Source organism: Bombus fervidus, chromosome 9 (assembly GCF_041682495.2).
Source record: "Bombus fervidus isolate BK054 chromosome 9, iyBomFerv1, whole genome shotgun sequence".
Classification (NCBI taxonomy): domain Eukaryota; kingdom Metazoa; phylum Arthropoda; class Insecta; order Hymenoptera; family Apidae; genus Bombus; species Bombus fervidus.
In genome coordinates, this window is record NC_091525.1 from 4,812,590 (window position 1) to 4,835,612 (window position 23,023).

Below are 23,023 nucleotides of genomic sequence, written 5' to 3' on the forward strand. Positions count from 1 at the left end.
CAGTAGATCAGAAGATCGTGTTATTAATTCCTTATTTTCTTCTAATCCTTCCAAGTAATTTTCAGAAACGTTTTGGATCGCCCTACGAACACGAACTCTCCTATTTTAATCGTTTTCCTGATGATTGAAACTAATTACCGCGTTTCTATTAGAAGATCCAAGCGAATGTCCAAGTACTTATCGACTAGGGTGTGTTGTAAATTGGTATATGGACGAATCGAGTGACCCATAAGAGCGCTCGAGTCGAGAAGAAGGTTCTCGAGGTGGTCACACGGCACCTACCACTTTGTCAAAAACGGGCCCATTGTCGTTCACGTCCTCGATGGTGACTTTGAACGTGCACACGTCATCAAGTTGCGGCCTTCCGTTGTCGGTCGCAAGGACGGTCAGGTAGGCTTCCTTTTCTCGAGCCGGTTCATCCCTGTCCAACACCTGCGTCGTCCGGATCAACCCGGTTCTGTTGTTGATCTCGAATTTTAGTTTCTCACCGGGAGCTGTCACGAAACTATAAGTGATCGTGCCTGCGTGAAAGAAAAACTTCGTTTTAAAAGGCGAAAATGCAGCGTTTCCTCGAACCTTTTCCGGCCAGTTTTCGATTGAATTTAGTCAAAGAAAGTCCACGTCGAATGTTAATGGACAAGTTGAGAGCAACGTGCCAGAATCTTCTGGCCGGATGAATTTTTCTACTTTACGTTCGAGAAAGATTTTGCGCGATTCGAGTATCTGTGTTCTTGGATTGAAATATCAGGAAAATTGGTGAAACTCTCGGTCACAATGAGAGATATTGACACGTCGCGTACCTCCATCGTCTGGATGGTCTCTGTCCTCTGCGTGCACTTTAATCACCACCGTGCCCACTGGCTCCTCCTCTTTCACTACTGGTGCGTAATTCGAGCAATTCGAAAACACTGGTTTGTGATTGTGGTTTTCGTTCAGTTGCATCTGCGAAACGAGTACAATTTCGGTTATTACTGTTATTTCCTTCGAAAAATAGAGTTCGCAATTAGAGGTTCGTTTCTGTACACAACGTTGTCGATACATTTTTCTACGCGTAGAATTAATAGGATTAATAGGAATCGCGAGATCATTGTCGTAAATAGGCTAAAACCGTGGCCTACGAAAATTGTGGGCTTTGTAGCAAGAACGATCGTTGCTCAATTTTACGATTTTGTAAATAACAACTTGTGCTAGAAATCGGACGAGAGATTCGCAGGGTAGTACGAAGCGAAGCAACCTATAAAAGGTGATTATATCTCGACTTATTGTCAAGGGAAAATTAATTGGTTCTACGAAAACAATTTTCAGACTTCCACAGCTTCGTGATTTAATTAAACGCGTTCACAGTTCTTCCGTGTCGTAGATACAGGTAGACTTTAGCACAGTGGTATAATACGATGAATATCTCTTTTTTTTTTAAATTGAAGTTACACGTAAAAGATTCTTTTTCACGTTCGTAGCTCTGCTTTTATGGCGATGCTGTATGCTCACGAGAAGCTCGGAACACAAAACGTAATAAAATACTAAAACCAAATATTCTTAGAGCTACATGTATTTTAATGACATCTATCGAAACGCGATATCCATTTGCTGCATAGACCGGAACAGAACAGCAAAATCGAAAATACGGAATCGGTTTATTCTTACAAAAAAGGCAAATACGTAAAAGATCGGAAGTTGTTTTTTATTTCAGTCTTCCGCTCAACAAACACGGTGGCCTGATCCCTGCGACCTAACTTTAACTAAACAACTTCGATTCTGTTAATCATTGAGCGTTGCAGAAATATTTTACAACGTCATCCAAGTGTCGAACTGGATCGATCGAACTGGAGAATCGGTTGATAGAATAAAAGTAGTATAATCGAAAAGCACTCACCTGAAATTCCTCTTCGTTAGGAAACTGCGATCTCGCGTCCAAGTGTCTGGAATGCCTCAATCTCGTTGCGTCGGCTGAAACACAGAGACAGGAAAATAGGAAATAAAACATCCATCAGAATCTCTTTCTCGCTGGACCAGACACGCGCGCGATGTAGGCGATCGTATTTTTTCCACGGTTCGCGCGCCGCGTTTCCGCTTCCTCTGCCGTTGTCTAGGTACGCGCGAACATGGCCCCGTAAAAGCTTTCGATTTTACGTGATAACGCGCCACTCCGGCCAAGAGGTATATCGAGAGAACGATAAATAATTGAGAGGGAACGTTACGCAAGCCGAATTGACGTCGCGCTTTACCCCCAAACTGTCTAATAATTATTTCAACTTGCGAGCTCATCGTCGTTGCCCTTGCTTTCGTCTTTTCTTTTTCCTATCGTTTCTTTTTCTTGCGTTTCGTTTCTCCTATTTCTCGGCTAACGGAGCTAAAGGAGCTAAGCTTAGAAACGTTAGGACACATTTTGGTTGATTTATGGCAGTAACAGCGTTGAAATTTAATAGAAGGATACAAATCAACGATGGCTTAACGATAGTTGAGGATCTTTACGGAATAAGTAGAATATAGATAGAAATTACAGAGTGTAGATTAATCCTTGTTGAAGTAGTCGCCACTTCTAAGAAAACTCTACATCTGGTCTTTAATTTTCTCAAGCACTGAAGCCATTGACAGCGCATAGACAAAAGACTGCGTCAAAGGCAAACCATAAATGGTACACATGCAACATTTTTCAGTCATAGAGTAACACTGCTAGCGTGCGGATTTGGATAAGCTCAATTATATTCCGAACTTTATATTTACACTTTGTATTCAAAATATATATTTTCTACCTTACAATTTATCCACGCGTTCCTTTGTATTCACATACATCTAATAACCGCAACAATCCTTAACATTAGAACTACCGATAGTTAACACGAAGCTATTTCTACCAAAGCCAGCTAAAACGACTGGTCTTTAAAAAATACCTAATAATAGAATATTTTTATATTCATTGATTTATTACTTTCTTACAGAATCAATTCCATGTTATGTAGTAGATTTTTGGTATTATTAATCCATCTGGGATCCCTAAAAGAGGGCTGACACATTAATAAAATTGCAGAGCCAGTCATTTTGACTGGTGTGGTGTTGCTAATGTTGGCATTTAATGATCTGGCGATCGATCCGGAATTTTCCTGATAAATGATATCATCATTTCGAACGATACACAGTAAAAATTTTCAAAACGTGTGGCAAGTTGTACAAAACGAGGAAACTGGTTAATTGGGATTCGCTAAACAGATTGCAGCACCCTTTTACACTTTGACAAATTGTTGGAATACAACGATATTACACGCATAGGCACAAATGCCCTTACACAGGCACCTACACAGGCATTTGAACAGGACACTTACACAGGTTATACTCATTACTGTATAGAGAGTGGGGTTCAAAATATTAAAGGGATCATGGGTCGCTACCTACGTCTAGTCTGAGAGTAAGTGGCCAACAATCAACAATCTCCATACTTTGTTAATTATATCACTCGCTTATATACGTTTGGTTCTGTAGTTCTGTTTAATAAACATTGGTATAAGTAGCCTTGATACGAAATCATTTTCAATTTGAATACATAAAAAACAAAATAAAATTTATTATATTATTATTTTAGTTATCCTTGCGAAAGTCATTACATCAATGCGAAAAAGAAATATAACATGAAGTAGGAATTTCAAAATAAAATTGTAAAACCAATCAATATGATTGGTGTGGTAGTTTTAGTGTTAACGCTTCGACTTTTAATTGCGAATATCGACCGGCAACTCCAACTTATTCTCTTCATATTAGGTTGTCCGAAATGTTTCTTTCGTTTTATAAGAAAATAATAGAAGCAAAACGTTTTTTGTTTTATATTAGTTTATTGAATTATACACGAATATAATGGAAATAGAACGAAATGGATCACACAAATAAAATAATATAAAACAGAAATTGTTGTTCACCTATTATCAGCTTATGAAACGAAAGAAACTTTTCGGACAACCTAATACTTCAATGACGTGTAAATAATAATATTAAAGTGATTGAAAACAATCTTTATTCATCTCAGAAGTAATATAATTTTGATTACGATATTTCTATTAATTATAATTGAGTAATGTATGGAATTTTTTAAAATATTCATTGGGTTGCAAACCGGGTTTGCGTTCACAGGTCTCACAGTAGAAAACTGTTCGTTTTTTTACCGCATTACTTCCTTTTGGTGACCAAACAAGACTTTTTCTTTTTCCATTTCGGCAACTGATTTATTATATGCAGTTTTCCATCTAAACGTTGTACCTTACCTGCTCTGGAAAACCTGCCATATACATTGTTATTCCGAAAGTTACTTACGAGCTGACTTACTAATAATTTGACAAACTTATAGTGTGACAAAGCGCTTTCTCCTTTCCTTTCCTGAGAAATCTTGTAAAGTAAAGAAGCATTTATTACGCTTGTTTCTGATCCCCAAAAAAACAAGATGGGTTTACGATAAAACAGGTTCAGATCTGACTGTCTTCACTGATCGCTTGTAACTCACTGAGAAGTATTATTTTTGTTTGTAAACAATCACAGATAACAAACCAAAAATACATTTGGTGTAGAGCGCTGTACATCGATGATGTTTGGTACTTGGTACTTGGAGCGTTAAGGGAACAGTTGAAAGATGTTACGTCGCGTGAGTCGGTACCTGCGACGTCCCTCATGGTCAGGCCGCCAAGGCCTGCTCATCGTCACACTGACCCGCAATAAACCCAAGGAACCACCATAGGCCACATCTGTTAGCCATAAGGTTGCATTCTTTTGAACATCTTCGGTTGTAGATGGGGTCCTTAGCAAAGGTCCTTAGGTTTATTGCACGCTCTCACTCATTACGAAGAAAGCAGATGTGCCCAGCGAAATAGCTGGTTTTTCCCCAGGAGCCACAAATGCAGGAGACTTTCTCCTTGTATTTTGTTTTTTGACATTGGCTAGAACCAATCCTAGATTGATCCTAGCTAGATCCGCATCGCGGATCGTTACCCTCACTTTTCTACCGAAAAGTGTGAACTACGAATCCGCGTTTTTAGTTCAACAAGGATACACCCACATCGAGCTTTCTTCCTAAATAGTACGAGACGGGTCAACCACTGTTCAATTATCCCTCGGGCAGTCAAGTTCACTGTTCTAATATCCCTCGGACAGTCAAGTTCACTGTTCTAATATCCCTCGGGCAGTCAAGTCTACGGTGCTAACACTCATCGGGCCGTCAAGTTCTAACATAACTCAGTCAAGTTCTCGCTGCTCTAACTATCAAATCGAACAACCTTCGGGTCCATCACGGCGCTTTCCGACACGACAAATTTAAACACGTTCGGTTCACGTTAACTATTGTAATCCAGTGCAAATAAATATACATATATTATATAACTGTGAAGTCCAGTTATATTCCAACCTAATCACCCCCTATTCTCCCAAAAGAAATAAGGGGATCGCCCTGTTCATGGTGTCGATTCGTGCAATCGTAGCGGGAATTTACGACTCCCGCTGACGCGCTACAACGCAACGTCTCCCCGCGACTGGACGAATTAACAGATGTGATCACGCATTTTGTTATTTACCGTATATACTGTGTTTCATATTTGTGTATTTTAAGTTTTGCGTGTTCAAGTTTATGTATCGCGGTCTGATTTAACGTCGCAAGTCGGAGGAAGTTTGTTCGGTGCGGCTTGTGACACGCAAATAAAAGTATCCGAAGATAAAACGTTCGTCAAATTACCGGCATAGTTCTAACAAGGCTCGATGATTACAAATTACAAATTCCAAATTTCGTCGTCGCATATTGGCTATTAAAAATCATTCGCATTCGCGAGAACTCATACTTTTAAGAACACAGCTGCGCGAGAATGTAACTATGGAACCTAAACAGAGATTTACTTCACCTACTCAGTAGACGTTACAACGAATACTCTGCTTTGGAATTGCGTTAAACACTTTCACACTCTGACATTGGTCACATTGGTGACCGAAGCGCTTGAATTTCTTACAATTGTAAAAATTGTATGAAAATTGACGGTTAGGGTATTTTGAATATAACCGATAAATAGAAGATACTTTGAAAAAGAAGTGCCCCATTGAACAATTAAACATTTTTATCAGAACATGAATAAAAAAGAAATGAGAACAAATCTTGCATCTAATGGTGCACTGTGTTAAAACACTTTAAACATAAATATGGCTCATCGATACAATCTGGACAATAGGTGGTCACCTTTTTGGTCCGATTCTTAGCAACTTTTGATTCTAACTGTTTAACATTTTTTTTACCACTCTATGCAAAATTTGCGTGCCAGGTACGTTTGCCCTTCTTTCTTCTGCATTTCGTGTTCCAATCTTTGTCGAATAAGTATATTTGATGGCTCTGGTGAATGGCACTGTGTAAGATGCATTGCGAGTGCCATTCTAAAATCTGATACCTTGATTTTTGTTCTTGTTGCCTGTTTATAGAGCATCATCGCGTTTGAAATTGATGTATTTAACAATAACTCTAAAGCTAAATTTATATATCACTTGAGGCTTTTTCTATGTGGTGTAAAATATGTTATCATTTGATCTGATAAATCTACAGCACATTTTCTTATGTTGTCTACCACTACCATTGGTTTATCACAAACATAATTTTTTTCGCGGACCTCTACCATTTCAGCCAAATGTTTCGTTGAAATCATAAAAATAATCATAATATTGTTTACTAATATCTTCTACACGTTTCAACAATATATTTTGCACGTTTTGCTTACGACGAAATAACGAATGCGAATGGTTTGTTGAAATAAACGAAGCCTTGTTATAATATGTCGCTATCAACTGTTAGCAAGGCGCTACGGTGGTCACCCGTGACCACCAATAAGATAAACGGTCCATTGGGGAAGAATGTTGTCTTACATCGTCAATTTATTATTATTTTGCCATTAAATTTGAATAATAAAAATACTCCCGTGGCGTCCTGAGCGAAGCATGTGATTTTGGCTTGGCAGTCAAAGCGATAACATAGATACACCGATAATTGATATCGCTGATGAAGAAGAAGAAGAAAATCGTCGTGTTTTTCGACCACGTTGAGAACGATGAAAGCGATGAAAAGATGAAAAATCGTGACTCGAGCAATGACAACGTGTGTACAGGCTGGCAAAGCTGTAAGCGGCACGCTAACCTCCCTCAGGGGGAGTAGCCTGCTTTTCCTACACGGGGGTTAACCTACATTTCGATCGAGTTCACAGGTTCGTTTCGAACGCGAGGCTTCGCCGAGCGGACATGCGTCCGCGTTTTCTCTACTTCGGCCGGTTCGTTCGATTCGGACGAAAGGAAACGACGATAACTGATATGATCTATCTAAGTATGAGGAAGCAAACCGAAGACGAGACCCGAGTTTCGTAACGATTATTGGCCAAGAGAGCCGCGTTATTTTATTCCGCAGAGATTACACGATCGATCCGATAGATACGAGTGTACTTCTCTCTTCTTTCTCTTTTGAGAATAAATCTTTTGAGAAACGGTTTCTAAACGATTAAACCGTAAGGTTTATCGACGAAGAATGAAAGTAAGTTTGTACCGATTATTGCATAAAGCTAGTTGAAAGTATGCAAAGTCTTATTAAACTTGTTATAAAATCAAAAGGCTTATGGATAACGTAGTAAGATATTTGGTATCCGTGACTCGTTTAATTCTTCGTTTAATCGATCGTTTTTTATATTCCTCTTGTAACAGATTAAAACTGAGTTTGCATGACACAAAGGAATACTTTGAATTTACAATAGTTATAGATATTATACCTACAGTAGCGAGGATACTTACTTAGTGGAAAGCTCTTGTACGAAATTCGATTTAACTTACTTTGTAATACTCGTTCGCGATCAAAATTTTACTCCCACTACATATTGAAAGCATCTCAAAGTACGAAAAATGAATTTTTAAAAATCAGTTTAAAAGCCATTCTTCCTACAAATTTTATGTAAAACGTTCGCACGTAATTAAAACAGCGCGTAAATTTAAATCGATGCGACCTATGATTTTTGGAATCGCCAACTACGATGTTTAGAACGGTGACCTATAATTTTTCGAATTATGTCGTATAATTTTTAGAGACACGACCTGCGCACCGTTAAAGAGAAAGACGACAACGAGGCTCGAACCCGTCCAAACAGTTTTCGGGTACTCGAATCGCACCGTTTCGACGCCGATAATGTAAGTACTTAATTCGATTACCACTCCGCTTCCATCGTGCTCAAGATACGCTCGGGACACGTAATCGGCCGCGTCTTTCGAACATCGCTATAGTCGTGGAACGAGGACGACGCCCGATGCAATCTACAGTCTTCGAGAACGTGGAAAGATCGCGTCCGTTGCCATTCGTTGCAGAACGTTTCTGGCAATTGACGCGTGTAAACTACGGACGTACAACAGCGTTCGCTTAACCCTTTGACCCGTCCATGTTCTTTCAGCCTATTCTAGTCTATTCCGTCTATTTTATTTTTTGAAGTACATCAATCTCTATTCCTGCTTCGAATCGAATATTTTTCGCCACAGCTATTTTGCCTCGCTCCATGTCAGATAAATCTTTAACTGGTTTCGGTTCGGGAAATTCGCAGATTTATACGGGTATTAACCTCTTGACATACAAGTAAAATAGCACTCGATGCGCACTGAAAATTTGATTTCAGGTAGCTCGGCATAAAATTGGTGTACAACTCTCGGCATCTTATCGAGACGTCGACGCGCAAAGTAACGCAACGAAAGAAACAGCGTCTCGCACACGTCTCTACATACGTTGAGAAGCTAAACATTCGCGCTTCTTCTGTAAAATACGCGACGAAATTCGTCTCTCTGCACATCGTGCGCTCTTTTCAATTTTCCAGCTTTCCGGTTTATCGTTCTTTGCTTCGATCTCGCCGGATGTCGAGAGCAGCAGGCTGCCGATAATCCTTTGGCGACGAACTCGCGCCAATTTGTTTAATCGTTCGCTCGAATTATTCGTTCGCCTGGTGCGTGCTTCCTTGCGGTTTTATCAGGCAGCAACGCCACGATTGTCGATCTATTGGGCGGCCGTCGCTGTTATTCGCGATCGGATGCGTTCGTAACGTTATACCGCGAATGCATTTTCTATTAGGATAATTACCGACGACGGTGCGCGCGAGTCTGCCGGTGATTTCATTTTCCAGATTAACGGAGTGTGCTACCGATCATCGTGCTCGTCGATTAAATTTTCGTTAGCCGAACGCCATCCCCACCGAGCGTATTCGTTTCCGAGACGAGCTCCAATACGAGACGCGAATGCAAACACCAGCACACGACGATTTACCGAAAATTCATTGCTCGCGTCCCTCGCTCTTTGTCTCTGTCGATGGAAATAAGGGAAGAAGCGCGCGCCGTTTCTCTTCCAAATTACTCGACGACGATTAATTGATTCAAGCGCGCATCGCTGCTCCGCTTTCCAAAGAATTATCGATCTTGCGATCCGTATACATTACTGTACACTTACGATTGCTTTTCCAGCGTGACTTTCTGTGTTTCAAGTCGACCATCATCGAGACAATCGCAGTCTCGTTCCTATCGTTGATTGTTAAAGAGAGCCACGACGTCAACAAAGGGAGTACGAATCGGTCGCTCAAATTTCCATTCTCTTTAGTTTCCCACTAAAAGATTAATCGAGCAGCTCGCCGAACAAGAGTCTATAGAATATTTACGACGATGTAATCGAAAATTGAATTTGTGGCACCGAACTATCCGTTGATTTCCTCTAATTTCCGTGGTTCGTTTATTCTTAAAACGAGTACGAATTGTTGCTGGAAACGAGAAGTCAATCGACTTAGAATATGATAGCTTCTAGCAAGTGTATTTTCTGGTCGAATAATCGAATTATATCGTGAGAGTTTTATTCACCTTGTAAATATAAAAAGAACCAAGTTGCCTGACAGCTGTTACAATTACTAATTTAAACGTGACCAATATGTGAAACGAAAGAAGAAAATAAAGAAGGAAAAAAAAATAGAACTAGAAGTTTCCATTCAATTCAATCGATTCGTCGTTCAATCTAATCCTTCAAAAAGTCTTTCAATTTCCAAAATCAAGAGGCTGTACCTAGCGAAATTAAAGGATGTTCTCGTGACCAGCTGCCGTTCGTTGAACGATCGAATCGATGAAAAGATAAAACGATGAATTTTCGAGACGAAGCAAATGGATTTTCCAGCGATATATACTACGTGGGAACGATGCAGCACAGTCGTAAATTGCAGCTTTTAAGTAGGACCCATTGACGAAGCCACACCCAGGGCTGTACATATTTTGTAGAGGTGAAATTATTTGCAAATCAATATCCTGCTTGTAGTTTTTCATAGCTGCAGTCATTGTATCTTCGTGTCTGAATCAGGCTCTCGTTTGAACAAACAAATGAACAGCCCGTGTTTCGATCAAATTTCTAACAAAAAGTGGAATGAAAAATTTCGCGATATCACGCGATACGTGTATTCTGTACGCTTTTCGTATCTCCAAATTTCTCTATAAATGAATACAAATTTTCCATCTACCAATTAGCAAAAAGATAACGAGCGTAGATAACGAAAATCCACAGCCTATGCGCTACGTACGTGCGCTTTGATAATCGAAACGTACAAACTTTAACTATCCGTTGACTTTATGGCTGCGCTGTTATTTCTAGGATTCTCAAGCGCGATACAACACATACAATATTACTAAATATTAATCACAAGTTACGAGCTATTAGTATCAATAAATCCCGTAGTATGGGAGTAATTAATTTAATTAAATTTATAGAATTTGGTAACAACGCGAGCGTGAATTTCACAAACTTATAAATCATCCGGGATCACGTTGCATGACCTAAAATTGTACATTTTAAAAGTGGAACGTACAACAGCAACTACTAATTTGTCAATTTGCTCGATATCGTGGTAATTAGCAAATTATCGTGCACAACAGGGCTCACTCAATTCGATTTCTGCCCGTAATTGTTTGAAATTCCACCATAACTACGAACAGAATGCCAACGTTTATACAAAGTCTAATCTCCGTGAGCTTGCAAGCTACGCACAGATCTGCTTCTCCCGTTAAGTATCGTAACGATTAGCGCTATTCTCCTCCGTTTTACATATTTTTCTATATTACGCGTGTTCTACGAATTCCTACACTCACAAATTTCCCACAAATATATAAACATCCACAGTATCATCTACTTGTAACCAAAGAAACATCTTCGCAACGCCGTAACCCGATGAAACAAATCCTCGATCGCGACACGGAGCTCGCAGCCGAAAATATATTCCCGAATTGGAAATAGAGAAAAACGGGACACCTGTTGCCGAAAGGGAACGAACGAGGCAACAACGTCGTTTGCAAGCTTTCACGATCTTTACCTCTCTCTTTCTCCCACTCGCTCTCCTCGTTGCGAATTTTTCCTCTATAGAAGCGACGATCGCGCGACATACATATGGTAACGATCGATTCGACTGAACAGCGTTGGTCGAGCGATTTCCATGCCGCGAAACTGGTAATTATCTGGTGTTTCGCGAGGTCGCGTCGCGGATGGATTATCGTGCGTAGTGTGCGCGCAGACGCACCCTATCGAACGATATCGAGCGCGTTCAAAGGCAGACAATTGCATCAAAGAGCCTCCATTGTCGCGACGGCCAGTTTTAGCTCGACGTCGATAACGCGTTTGGCCGACCGGTTTTCGAAGAGGCAACGTACTCGTACACAGTCCGTTGCGTCACGAGAAGATCATCCATCGATCGACGTTGGGCCTGTGGATTTAGAAAACATCGGTTTCGGGTTTGCGCTGAAGAAGCGAGCAGAGGCTTCGCTAATAAGGCGAACGAAATTTAAAGCAACGTGAAATACAACGCACGATTAGAACACGATGGAAACGCGGTATATTAGAAATATCTTGTTCGGTAATCACCGTGGAAACTTGTTAGCAAACCAGTCAAAACGATCGGTATGGGACTTTTTAATTTTTGCAATCGTTGCAGACATGCAAACGTTTTCGATCATACGACGATAACTTTTATCGTGATAGAAGTGCGATTATACGTATTCGGGAATATTCATCGGTCCGCTTTTGATTCCAATACACCACGTATACCATATTTAGTTATATGCATGTTGATTAAAGGGCAATAGCTATAGCGATAAAATCCAAACGAGCAGTATTTGTATGTATTTGAAATTAATCTGCCACGTTTGTTCCTGTGTTTTGTCGCACACCTGATTCGTTCGTCACACACGAATGCATATATTTTTTCATTGACTGGAAATTTATACTTGTCTGTTAGCTCTTCTATGACGAAGAAGATTCTACGTATCCGATGACAGTTATCTTTATACAGAATTGGTACATAAAAAAAAAATCTATTTTAATTATTACGTTACGTATCTTGTACGACCTGAAATTTATATATAAGCGTATCTCCCTTGTTGCAGCCTATCCTATATTGCATAATGGTTCTTAACACGCAAAATGCCGCGTGAGCCATCAGTGGCTCTCCTTTTGAGCTCTTTCGAATAATAGTTCTGTGTAAAACAAAACTCGATCGTCAAACGCTTTATACAATAGAATTTAGAATCGATTGATGCGCAATTATCGCGTACAGTACAACAGTACAACACCGTGGGTCACCCATGAGCCACGCGGTCTCACCCTCCTCTCAGAGTCACGCGAAAACCATTCGACATTCGACGTGTTAAGAAACTTTTGCCTCGGATTATTGGTCTACTGAATTTCGTTTATAGCCCAGCTTTCGTCGTTGAGACGAGAAACGTTCAAGACAGCACCACTTTGATCGCTTCGTTTCGGCCCGTCAGTTTCGCTTCTCTTTATTCCGTTCTTTCGTCACGAGGCACGTTTCACCATGTCTCGAAGATAGCGCCAAAATGTCCTTCAGAAAATGGTTCGTTCGTTGCACGAACGATGCGCGGCAAGAATATCTGAAAAGAGGAGCTCGTGGTATTTTCGGCTTCGCGGTTGTTCGTCGGATACCAACGGATAGCAAACTGAATCGATCGAACGCAATTTCCATTATCGAAATCGAAGCGTGACTTTTGCTCGGCTGCCTTCAGCCTTTGTCGATGATTTGGTACGCGCAGTGCTGACGGTAATGCTCTTATGATGGCACGGTGTGTGCTCCGACTATAATACGCTATTCCTCGCTTAACAGCCGCGCGTTCTGGTCCACTGTGCGGCTGCTATCGAGAGAGGTGACATTTTAGGAATTGTCGGTTCTTATCTCTCTTTATCACGCTCGTTTCTCAAGGGAAGATTTTTCGTGTAACGACAATAAAAGCGACTGGTTTTTATGAATTTTTGTTGTCAAACTAACTGTTGGTTGTATGAAAATTGACCTTCTTCGCGTGTAAATAAATCGTCTCAGAGTACAAGCGTGATTTCTTTATTTCGGTTCTTATTGTTTGTCATGCGTTATGTGGTCTCATGATCATCTTCGACAACGTAACGGTTGTTGGCGCGCGGCGTAGCATCTGTCGTAATAGTCAGAATACAAAAGCTGAGAAATTTTCTTCCAGTTCAATCGCTTTACGCTGGGATTGAACCCATTTTTCTGGAAGAAAAGCACGAAGAACTGAAAAGTTCGGGAGTTCAGAAGAAAAATTTACTTTCTTCGCCACATGGATTCGGTTTGTATCGTTTCAAGAGATATTACAAGTAAATAATCGAGCAAAAGTTTAATGAAACACGAGCAAATCGCTGGTGAAATCTGTGCAGTGAACGAGCCTTCTCCGAAGTCGATTAATCAATTAGTTTTTCGCTCATCGTGCAGGCCAGTTTATTAAAAGTGGCGGTTTGAAAATTAACAAACAATTAATTAAACGAAATTAATAGAAACAAAAATAAAAAAGAAATTACATTTCTTTCTCAAGGTTATACTTTCGAAGAAGCAGTTGTTTACAACTAGTAATTAGTCTGAAAAGAATTCATAAAAATCACTCAATTTTATTAGGACGTTACACGAGAGTCTTCCCTTAATTCTTTACACTTGGAAGAATCTAAATGTAACAATAACTTACAAAATAGTAATGTAAATGTAAAATATAAAAATACGTGTGTAATACGATTAAGACAAGTCGTATGTCTTTTTTAACTCCAGTTAAAAGGAAATGCGTACGTGTAACGGTTAAAAGATGAATGGTTCGAAATGCATGAACTGCGTTTTCATTTTTATGAGAAATGCAACGATGCATTTTGCAGGCGAAGTATTTTAAAGAAACGCAGGCACGCGGTGTTTTCTACATAAATCGAGGCACCTGCTCGTTCTACGTAAGAAGATATCGAGGAAACATGATCGAAACTTGATTCATCCGAAAGATACTCTAACTTTAATTTTGCTAGACTCGCTGTAAGAAAAACTAGAAAGAAGAATGAACGTAACGTGATATCTTTCTGTTCGACTTCGCGTCTTTTCCCTACGATAAGTTACACGATTTTCGAAATTGAAATTACAGAAAAGGCGAAACGAATAATCCAATGCAAACGATCGGACTCGATCCAATCGAATCGTCCGATCAACGTTTCCATCGAATCTCATCCAGATGTCTCGACCCGAAGAATTTGCGCAAACTCTCTCAGTAACGAAGCCAACCTCTTGCACGCGTATTTACCCGGATAGGTAGAGAAAGGGCGGAAGCGCGAGGAACGGTGAACTTTGCGTCGAGAGATATTACAGGAAACGCGAGACGCCTCGGCTGCAAGCAAGAACTTTGTCGACAATGATATTTCACGGCGATTCCGCTGCGATGCAACGGCTCGCATAAACCACTCGCTGCCTCTAAGATATATCCTGTCACTTATTGTTAGATTTTCGCAAGGAGGATAGAATCGAAATAATGGAGCGCGCGAAATCTTCTTTTCTTAAGTTTTATCGGCGAACCGTAACGTCTCTTTAACGCGTACTGTTCGTTTATGGTTACTCGCATACATTTGCTTACATTTGCTGTCATTAGGTGGTAATGACAAAATCAGCAATCACTTAGTTGCCAACCCAATATTATCGACACTTTGACAAACTCGGATACATTTGCTTTTCGATTGAATAAGCAAAGCGTACGAATTAACAATTATAAGGAGCATCGAATGTAGTAGGAAAAATATGAATATTTTTCTTGTATTGTGTTGGCAACTAAGTGATTGCGGATTTTGTCATCCGGTGGTAATGATAAAATCAGCAATCACTTAGTTGCCAACCCAATATTATCGACATTTTGACAGACTCGGATACATTTGCTTTTCGATTGAATGACCAAAGCGTACGAGTTGACAATTATAAGGAGCATCGAATGTAGTAGGAAAAATATGAATATTTTTCTCGTATTGGATTGGCAACTAAGTGATTGCGGATTTTATTATTACCACTTAATGACAAAAGCCGCAATCACTTAGTTGCCAACCCAATATTATCGACATTTTGACAGAGGACGTGTCCCTCTGCTGTCTCATCTCAGGTATATTCGCCTTCTTGCGAATAATAATTAAGATCTAACGTTCTCCTACGTGTTGCAACTGAAACAAGGAATATATTTATCTCTGATACATGGCGGAAACTACAAAAACCTACATAAGTATTTAGAATGTGGTTAGAAACTCGTATTCCAGTGGCAAGGAAATGGCAAGAACCGCGAGATCTCGAACGAGTTTGCTGCATTTGCATTCGATGCCGTAGGTTGGTGGTAAAACAACCCGAAAATGGGTTTAAGCAGTTCCACGTTTTCGAGATTAAATATCAAATATCTGGAAAGATGTGAGCGACGCGGATGAAAGAAGAGGAGGAAAGAGGAGGATCACCTTGGAACATCGCATTGCATGTAATTACAGGATGCGGCCGAATAACACGTACAAGCAAGGCACGTACAAGGTGATTCCTTATGAAAAAATAAGAGGAAAATACGCAATACGATTTCTTTATTTAATGTTTAGTTTTCAAGAAAATCGAGTTCGACAATTTGACAAGTATACCTGAACATAGTTAATTCCGGACTGGGCAGTACTAAATAATCGACAGTGGGTTGTTCTACGTGTAAAGATAAGCTAAAGATAAATATATAGAATAAGATTCTCCCATTAGTTCAGTTTCCAGAAAATAAAGTTCGAACATGTTTTGTTAAGAATCGAGCTAGTACACGCGTATGATAAATTTTCAAATTTTTCTCGCAAATAAAGCGTCTTGAGAAGAAATTTTATTCCACATTTTCGAATAACCTGCTGTCGATTATTTAGCCGGAATTAGTCATGTTCAAGTATACTTGATAAATTTTCAAAACTCGATTTTCTTCTAAACTAAGCTTGGAGAACATCGTATTCCATATTTTGCTTTTATTTTTTCATAACGAATCACTTCGTGTCCTCTTGCATATATTATTCGACTGCACCCTGTACGTACAGTTTGAAAAAAATAATGGCAAAGCTTCTTATTTGCCATACACAACATATACATACATATCCACGTACTATTTAAAACTAGAACTACCGATAGTTAACACGAAGCTATTTCTACCAAAGCCAGCTAAAACGACTGGTCTTTAAAAAATACCTAATAATAGAATATTTTTATATTTATTGATTTATTAATTTCTTACAGAAGGAATTCCATGTTATGTAGTACATTTTTGGTATTATTAATCCATTTGGGATCTCTAAATGAGGGTTGACACATTAATAAAATTGCAGAGCCAGTCATTTTGTCTGGCGTGGTATTGCTAGTATTAGCATCTAGCGATCTAGCGATCGATCCGGAATTTTCCTGATAAATGATATCATCATTTCGAACGATACGCAGTAAAAATTTTCAAAACGTGTGGCAAGTTGTACAAAACGAGGAAACTGGTTAATTGGGATTCGCTAAACAGATTGCAGCACCCTTTTACTTTGACAAATTGTTGGAATACAACGATATTACACGCATAGGCACAAATGCCCTTACACAGGCACCTACACTATTTAAGGGATCATGTGTCACTATCTACGTCTAGTCTGAGAGTAACTGGCCAACAATCAACAATCTCCATACTTTGTTAATTATATCGCTCGCTTATATACATCTGGTTCTGTAGTTCTGTTTATCAAAACATCACTGAATATTATTTTAACATAAACATTGTGTCTTCCACAGATTATTAATCTTAACTTTAAGATTAAATTCTAACACAAATATCAGTCATTTCGACTAGTATTGGTATAAGTAGCCTTGATACGAAATTATTTTCAGTTTGGATACATAAAAAGCAAAATAAAATTCATTATATTATTCTTTTAGCTATCGTTGCGAAAATCCTTACACCATTGCGGAAAAAAAATATAACATAAAGTAGGAATTTTAAAATAAAATTGTAAAACAAGTAAATTCGACTGGTTTGGTAGTTCTAGTGTTAAATATCATCAATCTACGTTTAAAGATGCTCTGTACACGACCACGCGTTTACAGACTGAACCAGAAAACATAGAATCATCCTGAACACCAAGCAGTGGCCACATCCCCCAGTCTGTCACACAGTCTGAGAACTAAAACGTTTCGACCCCTAAATATCTGCTGCAAGACGCAAAACCTGGCTCGGTAGTCTACGACTTCCGGCCCTACTTCACCTCCAAACGTTAGACGCTATTACCAGCCTGAGATTACCATACCGGTAGAGAGTCAAAGCTGAAAAGGCTTTGCATCCTCTCGTCTCGCCGCCGAGAAGACCAATCTTTTTTCATTCGGGTCGAAACGTCGCGTGTTCCTAATATACCGTGGTCGCGTTCCCTTCGGTCGTTAGAGAGCCGCGCCTACTTTCGGCTAATCCTCGCAGAGAATACGATACACACCCTTTCCGTAACTGCTGGCGTCTCGCTGCTACGTTCTTTGCTGCGACTAACCCGAGGCGAACCGAGACGTGCACCCAGTGGAAGCAACCGATTTTCGCGATTTCACCCAGTTTACGGGCAACGAACTCATCACATTCGGATTCACCACGAGGGATTACCACGTGGATTTAACTCCTGTTAAGTAGCTTAGCTTCTTTATCCGTTGCGTCTCTTACTCCCTACCTCACCTCGGACTCAATACGCAAACGCATACGAACAGAGTGATATCCGATTTGATACGTCGTCGTACGCAATACGTTCGATCGTTCCTAACGAAATAATCCTCCATGGATCTTCGTCGGCTGCTCCCACACAGAGCTAACTTACGCAGGTATCGCGAGCTTATGACGCGCACGTTATCCAACGAGAGATAAGTTGCAGCTTTTCCAGGTGGATTTGAATCGTTTCGAAATTTAACCGATTAAAAGGTAGTATCATCGGCGAAATTTGTCCAGACACGAATCGCAAATCGATAGTCGGATTTTAGTCATTTGTAAGATCGTTGCTCGAATATGCGAGTCCCTCGCATGATTAACTAATATCGTTAAGGGTGTTATGTCGCGCGAGATAGTCCGTGCGACGTCCCTCACGGTCTGGCCGCCAAGGCCTACACCTCGTTATACTGACCCGCAATAAACCCAAGGAACCACCAAAAACCGAATCTTTTTAGCTTAATCTCTATTCATATAAGTATTTTCGGTTTATGGATGGTCCTTATTGCACGCTCTTACTAATTACAGAGAAAACGGAGGTTTGTCCAGCGAAATAGCAGATTTTTCCCACGAACAAGGACACCCATGAGCCACATCTGCAGGAGACTTTCTCCTCGTATTTTATTTATTAACATTAGTTATAATGAGCATCGCGGATCGTTACCCTCACTTTTCTACCGAAAAGTGTAAACAACGAATCCGGGTTCTTAGTTCAAAAGGCACACTCACACCGAGCTTTCCTCCTTAATAGTACGAGACGGGTCTATTACGGCTCTACCAATCTTCGGGCAGTCAAGTCGACTACTGATCTTCAAATCTTCGGGCAGTCAAATCAAATATTGTTCTTCAACATATCAAAGCGAGTCAGATACTGTTCTATTCTTTTAACATTCAACTACTGTACTTTCCGTTACGACGGTCAATCAACTCCTGATCCAATAACAGGATATCGTCATCACTACGCGACAACAAGTGTTGTAAGTTATTGTAAATATATATATTATAGAACTGTAGACTACAGTTTTATTACATAACAAACACCCCTATTATCCCACAAGAAATAAGGGGATCGACCTGTTCATGGTGTTGATTATTATAATCGTAACGGGAACTTACGACTCACGTTGACGCGCTTCAACGCGATCGCGTCTCCCCGTGATTGGACGAAAAAACAAAGGGAATTTTGCAAATTTCGAGTCGCAAATAGTAGTAGACAAGCAGCCGAAATTTCGCCACCTGATCGAGCTTGGCAAATGGAATTTAAGATAGAAATGCCGCTAGTTAGGTGACAGGAGGAGCAAGGAGTTCGTTCTTTCGCCGGTAGCGTACTATTTCTTAAATATTTAAAGTCGCGTTTCAGCATCTAAGGTATTTCATTGTACCATTCATTTTTGCCGATGTCGCGGTATGTTGCTCCTATTTTCATTTTTGGAATTGGCGATCTTGTCTCGTCGCTTGTCGATTAGATCAGATTAGATTTTGCGAGAAGATAGCGAAAGATAGCTTTCTGCCGAATTTCATCTCCTTACGTAGATACCCGGCGACGAAATTGGGAACGTGTTTGTCGGAAGCAGAGTCATCGAGCGAAAGCAAAGAAAATCGCAAGATGTCACTTGTTTTATATATGGCGATCAATTTTCGAATATCGCGACGGGAGAAAAATGAGTTGGATGAGCCGTGTACTTCAGATGGTACACGCGTATATCGCGAATTAAAAAATTTGCGTGCGACTTGTGTATTGAGATTCATCGTTTGTCTTATATTTGTATACGTAGCTCTACGGTAAAACATATTTCAAGCGCATAGAAGGTGAATAGTATGGGCATTTTCTCGCTAAAACCGTGGGAGCGAAATTAGAAACATTTTTTTAACAATTGAAAACCACACGAACTTTTACATATACATTTTTTACTCTGTTCGTGTCAACTTTTACAAAACATTGGTTATGGATCTTCGTTCCACTAATCTTGCGAGTTAATTACACGAGCTTTTTCGAATTAAAAAATTGATTTTGTTTTGGAAGAATGGTAAAAGAGCGAAAATAGTGAATTTTCCTATGTAACAGGACTAAATTTGGCAAGTTTCACGATCGTACGTTTACAAATTATGGAAAGTGATTGCAAGCTTCCAGATGGAATTCCATAAAAGCGTATTAATTATGAAAATATTAACGAATATTCACGGATCAGCGGAAAATTACGAATCGTTACAAATTTCCATAGATATACGAATGTTATTCCAGAGTTTCGTGGAAATTTCGTTTTTAGAGCGAACGTATGCGCCTTGTTTGCAGCACCAAACACGAAATCTTTACTACAGCGACCGATTATTATTCGTTAGATTATATTATCTGTCATCTATCACTTTCGTATAATTAACACGCTAAGCTTGCTTGAATAAATTAACGCTATAATCTCATATCTAGAGAAAAAATGCAGCTTAGCACGCCCCTTTGGCCTCGATGTTTCAAATAACGATTAAAACCTAAGCCAAGCAGACGAGCGCTTGCGTTTTCATTTGTTTCTGCAGCAAGCAGCTAGTCGCATCCTCTATATCCTCTAATCCGCTCCTATCAGCTCGAGTATTTCAGGATGATCCGCCAACGATCAGCCGCGCGGTTCTGCTTAATCGTAACGAGTAAGCGGCTGCTGGCGCGTACCGAAAATCGCGGCAGCTTCGTAGTTCTGCGAGAAGCGAGCTGATAACTCGCGGATCAGACACGAAAAGCGAGAAAAAGCGCCAGAAAGAAACGCGTGGCGAGTGCCACGCGATCGAGAGATCAAGTTGGCTACAAACATTTATTTTAAAATGAAATATTTTTTTTCATTTTCGTAGTCGTATGGAAATACTTACCAAACGATACGAAATTTAATATATTTAATATATTTCAATTTAATTAATTGACATGAGAGTGCAGTAATAAATACAATAAACGGTCGACGTATGGTTTTTTCAGCCACTCTACACAGTTGCTGGAAACTGTAACTTGGATATCGAAAGACGACCAAAGTGAAATATCGTCTTTTTGAAGAAATGACAAAGAGATCGATTATCAATGAACAATTATATTGTGCACAAAAATTACGACAGCCAGTTTCGACGTAAATATAAATATCGACGTATATAAAAAGCTCTGACAAGGTGGATATCAAGTTTCTCACATATTCGTTCGCCGTTTCGTTCTACTATTTTTTTGTTTTCCAAGTCACGTTGTTCATCGAAATTCAAGACATTCGGACGCTTAAATCGCAAAATAGCCTGCTCACATTGCCAGATATTCGAGTCTGCTTACGATTTAACACTTTGACTGACACGTCGAAATCACATATTTCGCTCAGGGCGCCATGGGAATATTTTTATTATTCTGTTGAAGTGGTCACCACTTTTAAGAAAACTCTACATCTGGTCTTTAGTTTTGTCAAGCACTGAAGCCATCGACAGCGCATAGACAAAAGACTGCGTCGAAGGCAAACCATAAACGGTAGACATACAACGTTGGCTTCAAGGTTTTTCAGTTATAGGGTAACGCTGCTAGCGTGCGGATCTGGAGCAGCTCATATTGTATTTCAAACTTTGTACTTACACTTTGTATTCAAAATATATATTTTCTACCTTACAATTTATCCACGCGTTCCTTTGTATTCACATACATCCAATAACCTTAACATATTCAAAGCATATAATGGCAAAATAATAATAAATTGACGATGTAAGACAACATTCTTCCCCAATGAACCGTTTATCTTATTGGTGGTCACGGGTGACCACCGTGGCGCCTTGCTAACAGTTGATAACGACATATTATAACAAGGTTTCCTTTATTTCAACAAACCATTCGCATTTGTTATTTCGTCGTAAGCAAAACGTGCAGAATATATTGTTGAAACGTGTAAAAGATATTAGTAAACGGTATTTGCTTATTCTATATATAATAGTAAAGTATGTTTACATTTCTAACTTTAATTACATGATTATAAAACAGCATTTACGATTATTTTCTAAGGTGTGTTTATAATAATATTCGTAGATTAGCCCTTAAATATATGGATGCAAACACAGTGCACCGTTAGATGCAAGATTTGTTCTCATTTTTCTTTTATCGATGTTCTAATAAAAATGTTTAATTGTTCAATTGGGCACTTTTTGTTTCAAAGTATCTTCTATTTATCGGTTATATTCAAAATACCCTAACTGTCAATTTTCGTTCAATTTTTACAATTGTAAGAAGTTCAAGCGCTCCGGTCGCCAATGACCACCGTAGCAGTCAAAGTGTTAAGGTTTCTACCCTGGCCTTTTCTTTCAAAGTGATCGAAAAGGATTCGGACGAACATACAATATGAAAACGAAATATCGCAATTGTTAAAATTAAAGCTACGTTATACGCTGTTTCTTACGATCGGTCAATGTTCGAACCTACTCGCGCGACCTACTTGATCCCATCGCTGGGTTGCGGGGTTAAACGGTCGACGCGCGTTCTTCTCTTGTCGAGCACTTATCGAGTACAACGCCTTCGTTGGCGGAAATTCCTTGGCTCGTTAAAAGCCACGACGCAACAGAATTGCGGCTAATCCGCGAGATCGGCCAAAGAGTACCGCGTTGGTTGGCGCGAGCACGATCGTATCATCGTCTCTGCTGGAAGTACGGGTGCATGCGACTGCGTCACGACACCAGCTCACGGTGGAAAAAACTTCGGCGCGGCCGCGCAACGACAGCTTAATCCTTGTCACGACGAGAAAAGAAAAGGTAAATGGCTCGCAACAAAGGTTTAATAACGCGACATAGAGCATTCCTTTTGTGTTTTCAGCGCTGGCCAAGCTAGATCAAGCCACGTTGAAAGTAACATTTTCATCAAGCTTTTACAGTCGGTCGTTGCATATTGTATTACTTTTCCCATTCTCGTTTGAAAACCGGCCAGACAACAGGGACACGCTATTCTGCGGTAAAAACACGGCGGTGGCCAATGAGA

General features: G+C 39.8%; 1 protein-coding gene across 1 annotated transcript in view; it reads right to left on the reverse strand.

The window, feature by feature from the left end:
* Shg (DE-cadherin) overlaps window positions 1-23,023 on the reverse strand; it is a 101,591-nt gene that overhangs the window by 16,470 nt on the left and 62,098 nt on the right. The window contains exons 2-4 of the mRNA XM_072009685.1: window positions 1,874-1,947; window positions 801-942; window positions 283-521 (exon numbers count right to left, since the gene is read on the reverse strand). Coding sequence (XP_071865786.1) covers window positions 283-521; window positions 801-942; window positions 1,874-1,947 — 455 coding nt within the window. The remainder of the gene's footprint in view (window positions 1-282; window positions 522-800; window positions 943-1,873; window positions 1,948-23,023) is intronic.